The following is a 9377-nucleotide window of genomic DNA, read 5'->3' on the forward strand; positions in this document are numbered from 1 at the left end:
TATAGACATATAGTAATTTAAATTAATAAATAAGATAACACAACTGTAACGATAAAACGCCTTGGTGAGACTCGTCTTACCGCTTTAGTGTCGTTTTAATGAACATGAGTTAGCCAACAGATCATGTCTTGCTTGATCTGTGAGAATAGTTTATCCCAATCTTAACATCCTCCACGATGTTTAAACAGAAGAGAACTAGACAGTTGAAAGCCAGATACTCCCATCGTCACAGGGTGTGCCATAACTAAAGTTTAGTTTGTGTCATATCAAACGACGTTCGGATATTTATTTTCTCTGACTAAAGTTAAGTTCATATCACATCAAACGTTTGAATATCAATTAAAAGTATAAAATATAGATCAAACGTTTGAATATCAATTAAAAGTATAAAATATAGATTTAATTTAGTTTAATAGTCTTCATCTGTAAAATTAATTTTATAATTAAACTACATAGCTAAACTTTAGCAGAGGGTAACCAAACAAAATGCAATTCTAACTCTAGTAGAGTACTACAGTATCATTTTGATATATTGTGTTTTAACCAAGTATAAATAACGAAATATCAATATTTATAATATAAAATAAATACCATTAGATTTATTACAAAATATATTATTATAATAAATTGATGTGTATACAAAAATATGAATACTATTTACTAAAACTTAGTCATTAACTCGCACACAATTCATAATCTATAGTTGCATTCTTTTCTGGGATAACAAGAATATAGCTGAAGTGTCGTCTCATAATCTGGCGTGGAGAATGAGTATTTTTCTTTCCGCTCAGGAACCAACATATGTTAGTATGTTACACTTCAAATTAAGAAAAAAAAATTCAAGCATATGCACCTAGAGTAGACAAATTTCAAATTAAGAACAAATCTCCTGCACACCGCTACCAGAATACCAACAAAAGTAAGGATTAACAAACATAATGCTCTGGGAACGAATAATATCGTATACTGGAAAGTTGTATGCAACACACACACTATACCCAAAAAAACAGGTACGACAGTGACTTGTGAGAACATACAGTACAAAAAACCTGGTTAGCGTACAACAATCTTTGCAGGGTAGCTCAGTTCAATAGGCAATAGCACAGGGAAACGACCAGAGAATGTACATAACAAACAAAAATAATTCCTAGTCCTACTTCAGATATTTCAGCTTATACAAACAAATAAAAAAAATTCTACTTTAGATATTTCAGCAGCAGCGACGCGATGGATGCCAAGCCATTCTGTCAAAAAGTATTTTGAACAATCAGTGGCATCATACACAATGAAAAAAAAACTAAAAGAACAGTCATCAGTCCAAACCTTTCAAAATAACCACTGAACAAATTGTACCACCATCGAAGTTGTACAGAAGAATCTACAAATAACATGTACACCATAAGACAAGGAAAAAACATAACGTTGAATAGAAAACAGAAATCTGCATTCTTAATATAGAGGCGTCTCAAAGACCTAGTAGAAGAAGCTAGAGCAGCCATTCAATTTAGCACTTGACCGAGTAGGCATCCAGTAGCAACCTCGAGTAACATATTAGGCAGAACCCCTCACAGCATTTAACTGTATCAAGATATAGAGGAAAGTACGACGTTCACATAACACAAATAATTGCACATAGCATCCAAAAGAAAAACAATATGGAAGTTATGGCAGCAAGATCCAGCACAAAGGTTCTCCATGATAGCTGCTGATGTATAGTTGTAATCATTAACCTGCCATTACACTGAGAACCAAAAGACTCATTTCTTTCTCCCACCACGCTCCCTTAGTGTTAGATTGATCACCACTCCAGGACCCACATTGTAGTAAGCAAGAGTAAGGTTGTCTTTGAGGAAACTAGTCCTCACACTCAGCTTCTGCTTATTAGCAGGGAGCTGTAACTCTCCAGCAATCTGCTCCTTCAGACTACCAACTGTGTCTGACAGTGATTGAACAGGAATCTGCAAAACTTGGCCTCGCAAGTTCCCTTCATCGAGGTTGGGTACAGATACAGAGATGCTAGCAGGACCCTGCAGGCAAGAGATTATATTAGCTTGCCACAACAAAAATGCCTAGAAGCATGATTGAAGAAAAACGGACTCCCAGAGCCATTACCTGATGCTGAGCAAGGAACTGCTCAGCTGGGATAAGAGAACCATCGTCTGTTCTCTGCCTCTTAGGTTCGGGTTCATCGGGTGGAGGCGGTTGCTCTTCAGCAGGAGGTTGCGGAGGCAGTGGGGGTGCTGGAGGCTGAGGGATTCCAATGGGATTGATCATGTGTGGCATGTGCGATGATGGGGGCATAGCAAATGTGTGTGGTGGTGGACCAGGCATAAACTGAGTTTGGCCAGGAGGCGGAGGAATGCTGGTTGGCATATGAACCATTTGACCTGGCATCCTAACCATCGGCGGTTGCCCAGGTATCTGCTGTGGGTGCAGATGCATGTGAGGCATCATCTGTGGAACTCCAGGCATATGAGAACCTGGGGGTGGAACAGAGTATGGTGCTGGTGGAGCAATAAAACGAGGAACATTAACAAGAGGAAGTGGCTGAGGAGGTCGGGGCAGCGGCATGCCAGGTCGGACAAGTGGAGCTGGACCAGGAACAGGTCTCCCATCAACATTGGAAGCATCAAACTGTTCCTCACCACCCTGAATCTGAGATAATGCATGAGTAGCAGTGCGACCAATGCTACCAGAATGACCATCCCAAATAACCTGCTTTGGCTGCTCATCTTTTTTCTTCTCAATTTCTGCCTTGACGGCGTTAGACACCTCCTCCTCAGTAGTCCCAAAAATATCAGGGCGAGTGCGAGCAAGACCAACAATGTTCCGTGAAATTTCATCATCAGGTGCAAGGGTAGTTTCCTTGATCTTAGCCAACATCCTCTCTTTCTGCTCCTTGTACTTGGGATCAATGAGTGAGATGCGCATGTGTTCCTCCATCTCGCTGATGGGAATGAGCTCTCCAGTTATCGGTGAGACAACAAACTTAGTTGGGTCTCTCTCGGCAGGAATCCTCTCCTCAGGCCTCTTGTAGTTCTTGACAATCCTCATAGGTGTCTCGTCATCACCAGCAACATTAACTTGTGATCCTCCATCATTCTCCTCAAGCTGTGCTGCCCGCATTCCTTCTTCAACAAGTTGCATCTCCTCTTCATCCATCTCCATCTCAACCTCCTTAGCAGGTTCAGTCAAATCCATGGCTTCCTCCTCTCCCAAGTTCTCCATCCTCTTCTGACGCTTCAATTCCTCCAATGTAAGTGGCACAGGAAGCCCTTCATACTCATCATCTGCAAATTCAATGGTCTCCACAACAACAAAATCATGCCAATCAATCATTGACATTTGCATCCGTTCCTGCTCAACCTCATCCTCTGCCTGCTGCCTTGCCTGCTCCTGCGACCGATCCCACTCCAACCGGTTCAAGCATCTCTCCAACACTGTAGTCAGGTCCTTTGACCCCTCCCTCAGCTCTTTTAGCAGTGCAGGCACCCCCTCTGCCGGCCTCAGCACCCTGGAGTACGCATCTGTGAGCTCCGTAAAGAAGGGGAACATGCTGTGCGTGGGCCGGATGAAGTGGAACTGCATGTTGTTGCTCTCGCGCTGTGCCAGGCTCGTCAGGAAGTTCTTCCCGTTCCGCGCCACAAATTGGGCGGTCAGCTTGATGATGTCTAGCTCCTCCCCTGTGATACCCTCGGGCAGCCGCACCGTGTACAGCTCCGCCTTGGGTGGCACCAGCACCTTGGGCGGCGGCACCACGCGGAAGGGCGCGGAGTGGTCGGCCTTTGTGTCCACAGCGGCGCCATCTGCGGGTACGGCGGCGGCGCCGTCGGCCGGGGTCGACGCTGGCGCTTCGGCGGGAGCCGTGTCAGTCTCCGCGCCCGAGAGGCCGTCCGCGCTGGGCGGCGTAGCGGCTATCTCGGAAACGCGGTGCTGGTAGTAGGCGTGGTAGGGATCCGAGGGCTGGAGGAAGTTGAATTTGGCGTTGCCCTGGTTGAGGGAGATGATGCGGCGCTCGAACTCGGGTCCGTTCTTGGCGACGAAGGTAGCCGTCTTCTCGATAATGACGCGGATGTCGGGCGGAGGGTGGATGATGCCGATGGTGCGCGTGTGGGTGGCCACCGTCGCCGGGGGGTCCGTCTTCGCGCCGGGAGGGGGAGGCTTTGGCGGCGCCTGCAGCAGCTGCTGGTTGGCGTCGCCGCCACCGGTGCCGTTGCCATCCGGTGCGGGGAGGGTCAGGATGGGGGTGCCCATGGCGGCGGGCATGAGGATTAGGGTTTCGGCGGGTTTAGATCGGAACGGAAGGAGGGAGGGAGGGAGGTCGGGTCGAGACACGACAGACCCCGTCACTCCTACGAGACACGACAGACCCCGTCACGGCAGCCATACGAATATACGATTGGAGGGTTGTGGCCTTGTGGTTGTCGGTAATTGTTTTTTTTTTTGCAGTTGTGAATGGCTGCTTTTTTGCAGTTGTGAGTGATTTTTTTTACAGATAAACGATCCACTATTACTTCATAATCTTGCAGTATTCAGTGTTCCTATTGAATAATTTTTAGGAGCAAGGTCTGTAATGACTAATGACTGGGGTGTACACGGAGAGATAGTTGGGATGACAGCAAGTGCTCTGATGGGTGATGGGCAGGCTCGGCAGCCTGTTGGAGAAGGTAAGATCAGTATAAAATGACGTATTCCAAATATAAAAAATTTAATGGTTGCTAAAAAATTTCAATGGCAGATATCAAAACCAGAAAAAGTATATAATAACACATAACTAATTAACTTTTTTTTCATTTGCTTTCACTGTTGGAGAAAGCCTTGGAAGAGGAAGAAAAACCAACCGCCAATTCTGTTGGTGGGCCTTTCTTACATTATTCAGGTCCAGGTCACATGATGCACAGACAGCCCGTCCGACGCCGCGTTAGCTACTTGCCTACTTCAGCTATATGAAACGGCAAAAGTCTTCCCCTCGTTCCCCAATCTCCTCTCCATCGAAACCCTAGCACGACGCAATTCCCGTCTTCCCACGCCGTATCGCCGTTGCTATGGGCAAGAAGCGGAAGCTCGAGCCCAAATCGGCGGCAGGGTTCACGCCGGTTAAGGCCTCCCCGACCACCAGGTCTGCCACCGCTAAGGCCGCTGGTCTATCCGAGGTCCTCGCCCCCGTCGAGGCTACGATGGAGAAGCTGCCGCAGGGGGCAGGCGGCGAGGATGTAGAGGAAATCGAGGAGGTGGAGGTCGAGGAGGAAGTGGAAGTGGAAGAGGAAGAAGAAGGCGAGAGCGACCAGGCTTCGATCCAGGCGCTGCTGGATTCGTTCCCCAAGGACCAGCTCGTCGAGCTGTTACGCGACGCTGCCATCGCTCACGGCGACGTGCTAACCACCATCCGGCGCGTGGCCGACGCCGACCCGGCTCAGCGGAAGATCTTCGTACACGGCCTCGGCTGGGACACCACAACCGACACCCTCACCGAGGCCTTCGGCCCATACGGCGAGATAGAGGATCTCAAGGTCGTCACCGACCGCAACACGGGCAAGTGCAAGGGGTACGGGTTCATCCTCTTCCGTCACCGCTCCGGCGCCCGAGCTGCACTACGCGAGCCCCAGAAGAAGATTGGTAACCGCAGCACCGCCTGCCAGCTCGCCTCTGTTGGCCCTGTCCCTGGTGGTGCGCCCAACAGCGCTGCACCAGCCCCGGTTCAATTGCAGTTGCCACCAGTGTCAGAGTATACACAACGAAAGATATTTGTCAGCAATGTTGGTGCAGATATCGATCCGCAGAAATTGCTTCAGTTCTTTGCGAGGTTTGGTGAGATCGAGGAAGGCCCGCTTGGTCTTGACAAGGTCACTGGGAAACCCAAGGGATTTGCTCTTTTTGTCTACAAGACCATTGAAAGTGCCAAGAAGGCTCTTGAGGAGCCACATAAGCATTTTGAGGGAGTGATGCTGCACTGCCAGAAGGCGATTGATGGACCAAAGCCGAACAAATTAGGAGGAGCTGGAGGTTTTTTCGGTGCTGGAGCTTCAAGTGGGGGCAAGGGGTTTGCTGGTTATGGAGCTACTAGTCATTCTCTGCCCGGAACTGTTGGTATTGTCCAGCCAATGTCACCTCTGGCACCTGGATTGGCTTCATTGCCTGGTGGTATTTCTGCTGCCCCAGGTGTGGATCCTGCTCTGGGGCAGGCCTTGACAGCTTTGCTTGCCACCCAGCAGGGGGGTGGGCTGAGTTTTAATAGCATTCTGGGGGTCGGTGCTAATGGATCGGGGTTGCCTCCGCAGGGGCCAACTGGTGCATTGGGTGGTAGCAGCGTGCAGGGGATGCAAGGTGGTTATATGGGTGGCTACGGTGGTTCTGGTGGGTATGGGGGTGCTTCTTCAGGAGGCCCTGGAAGACATTACATGGGTCATTAGGTAAGATTTGGCAGGTAGATGCATCTAACTGCAGGAAACTACATTTTTTTCTGATTTCTGTTTTGCGTTAAAAGAAACCTTGCGATTTTACTTGTTCTGATATGAAAATTAGTTTTGCATGTCCATAAGTGATTATTGTTGCTGTATAAAAGTAATTTTATAATCTTTTGCATTTAGTGTGCCTGCTGCAGCTTATTTGGGCGCAGATGTGACTGCTTCTAATATTAGCTACAGTAGACAGTAGCCTATTTCTTGTAGCCAGTCTACAGCTGCAGCTGAAAAAAGCTGCAGCCATGTTAGATATTTTTTTCCCTGGTTAATCAGATACTTATGACAATTAGCATGCTCCCAGTAGAAATTTAGTTATCATTTCAGGTTTAGTTTCTGAAATGGCCAATTGCTATGTCAGGGATTAGAGTTTGAAAATTACATTCATGGGCTGAGAACTGTTGGTGTCTTCATCGAAGTATTTTCATTTTTCCATAATTGTCTATTGTGTTGCTCTTTGCTGCTTATATGGAATAGCTGTGCTATTATCTAAAGGTTTGAGGCATTTATTCATCTGGTTTTACAGTATCCTCGGTAGTTCATTATCTATATTTTTGAGGTTTCTGACAAGTCTTCCGGTTTTCATGTGAGTCAATTCCGCTGTTATTTCATTTAACATGTAACCTTCATCGTAGTACATTAGTTCAGTTATTAGCGTACAGTATACTTGGCAGCCAAATTTTGTTTGCACTTTGCAAGCATAAATTAGGTTGATGACAAGTCTTATTGTTTTCATGTGTCTCCAATTTGCACCGATTTGTCTGACATGCAGATAGTGCGTATGCATTGACCCTATAACGTAGTTCATATTACTTGTTTTGAACTGACAGCCCAAAGTCCCAAACCACAAACCGCAATTATGCTTTATTGGGAAGGTTGTCTTTGTCCACACATACTGTTTCTGAGAACTGTTTCACTTATTTTAATCTATCTTGCTATTTGACAGGATGATTATAACTATTTTACTGTGGCCAGAATGCCAGATGATTCTACATGTTCCTGCTTGGCACTTATAAACTTGCTGTTTTAAGCTGTTTCTGGCTACTCAATTATGGCTGTGGTCAAAGTTTTCATAGGAACTTTGGTTCCCTCCACCTATCATTTCAAAACGAAATTACCGTTTAGATTTTCAAAAGGGCATCTTATGGCTGCAAGACTATTGTAGAAGACTTCATGTGGATCTAAAGCATTGTGGTATTTAATGATATTACTGTTTTTGTACGGTTTTCAAAAGGCCAAATTAAGGCTTGCAAAACTATTGTAAAAGACTTCCTGTGGGTTTAAAGCACTGAGCTATTTAATCACAACGGTTTTGTTTCATATGTATGGTTTTTAAAGAGGCGATTGTGTGGCTTGCAAGGCTGCTGCAAAAGATTGTGGATTTTTACTATGTTTCTGTTTTCACTTTTTTTTACAATAAACCTGCTGCTATGTTTAGACATAATTTGTACTCTGCACTGACAAGTGTCATTTTAGTTGCCATACTTATTTGCAGGCAATGCAGGTCTATTTGTTCAGGAAATCAATAGTGCTTTTCAGTATATTTCTAAAGAAAGTTGGATATTTCTTCTATTTATATATAAAGTAATACTTCCTAGTTTGCAAATAATGTGCTTTATGTTGATAAAATGTTGAAGTTGAGAACGTTTGCTACTCCCTCAGCCCCAACAATGTGCTGTTTTAGGTTCGAGATGAGTCCAGTGTTCTTAAGGCCGCGCATAGGTGAGCAAGCAAACAGGTCAACCGCCTTAGCTCCTAGGTGAGCAAGGCGGCAAGATTTCTCCGAGCGTCTGGACACGCCTAGGCAACGCCTTAAAAACCCTGGACGAGTCAAACTTTCTTTAAATATAAGTTTAGTGTGAAAATATATTTCATAACGAGTCTAATGATATTTATTTGGTATCATAAATGTTTGTAATTTTTCATATAGATTTGTTCGAAATTCTTTTTGCGATAGGGGGAGTAGTTCAAGTAAAATATTTGTTTATGGTATATAATGGTATTGAAGGAGAGGCTACTAAGTATCTGTCTATTTTTCGTTGCTACTTGCTAGGGCCTTTTGTTGCTGGAATGATCTTGGTAGCTTATCTTTCTCGTATCTGACCGTACTATTGATTACATATGTGGCAGATGCACACTGCTGTATACTATCTGACTCTCTACATTATCGGCAAAGAAAACCTCTGTTTTGTTATGAATCTCATTGCTTTTTAGATGTGAATGTTCATTGCTCATTTGACATACTCCTTTGCATGGGCACACTAGATTATGATAGTGCCACTTCTTGAATCAAAAGCTTTTGAATTTTTTGGTAGAATTTACTCAGATAAACTATCTACTGTGTTGCCCGAGAACTAATAGTAATGTTTCTAAAGCTTTGCGTTTTCTTTTTATGACCACCAAAACTATTTTGTTCTTATTCCTTTATTGATAACTTACAGCAATTTATGCTTAGGTATAGATTGTGACATTGTCATGTTGCCATTTCATTGTTGCGTGTATTCTTGAATGGTATACATAATTGTTACTTTCTGTAATATAATATCTTTGGAATATGATTCGACATTGTTATCTGTCCGGGAAATCAATAGTGCTTTTCAGTGTATTGTGACCACAGTTTAACCCTTGTTTAAAAGCAGTTAAAGAAAGAGTTCTGGTGCTGGTTGATAGAATTCATGGCCCTGAAGTGGCAGATTACCATGGTGCATGGACGACCCAATATCACTTTATTTCCTTGTTTTAATGTCACGGCAGGCCGGTTGAGGTCTCAAGTTTGCCTTTGAGACAGGTAAGTACGAAATGCATACATTAGCAGGTCCAAGTGATGCAAATAGCAGCAGAAAGCTCTCGAGCTTGTTCGCTTATGCCGAAAAAGGGTATCTACTTATTTTGTCTGTATAAATTAGTATAAATTACAGC

At 44.7% G+C, this 9377-nt stretch overlaps 2 protein-coding genes across 8 annotated transcripts; one reads left to right on the plus strand and one right to left on the minus strand.

The window, feature by feature from the left end:
* Positions 1-944: 944 nt before the first annotated feature.
* Positions 945-4387, minus strand: LOC100383468 (putative splicing factor 3A subunit 1). 2 transcript variants are annotated; one of them, XM_008674976.4, is made up of 5 exons: positions 2113-4387; positions 1731-2027; positions 1474-1578; positions 1324-1378; positions 945-1244 (listed from the first exon to the last, which is right to left on the minus strand). In XM_008674976.4, the coding sequence occupies exons 1-2, from the start codon at positions 4264-4266 to the stop codon at positions 1758-1760; spliced, it is 2424 nt and encodes an 807-aa protein (XP_008673198.1). In that variant the 5' UTR covers positions 4267-4387; the 3' UTR covers positions 945-1244; positions 1324-1378; positions 1474-1578; positions 1731-1757. The 2 variants fall into 2 exon arrangements, with proteins under 2 accessions (XP_008673198.1, NP_001169587.1); NM_001176116.1 differs by lacking the exons at positions 945-1244; positions 1324-1378; positions 1474-1578 and having other exon boundaries at positions 1667-2027; positions 2113-4342.
* A 471-nt stretch (positions 4388-4858) lies between these two features.
* Positions 4859-7780, plus strand: LOC100283567 (uncharacterized). 6 transcript variants are annotated; one of them, XR_004856927.1, is made up of 4 exons: positions 4859-6159; positions 6279-6410; positions 6985-7044; positions 7405-7780. XR_004856927.1 is itself a non-coding variant. In XM_008674696.2 (2 exons), the coding sequence occupies exon 1, from the start codon at positions 5046-5048 to the stop codon at positions 6408-6410; it is 1365 nt and encodes a 454-aa protein (XP_008672918.1). In that variant the 5' UTR covers positions 4859-5045; the 3' UTR covers positions 6411-6424; positions 7405-7780. The 6 variants fall into 6 exon arrangements, 2 of the variants coding, with proteins under 2 accessions (XP_008672918.1, NP_001358876.1); XR_563496.2 differs by having other exon boundaries at positions 4859-6410; XR_563499.2 differs by lacking the exon at positions 6985-7044 and having other exon boundaries at positions 6279-6424.
* The last annotated feature ends 1597 nt before the right edge of the window (positions 7781-9377 follow it).

Source organism: Zea mays, chromosome 3, assembly GCF_902167145.1.
Source record: "Zea mays cultivar B73 chromosome 3, Zm-B73-REFERENCE-NAM-5.0, whole genome shotgun sequence".
Lineage (NCBI taxonomy): Eukaryota > Viridiplantae > Streptophyta > Magnoliopsida > Poales > Poaceae > Zea > Zea mays.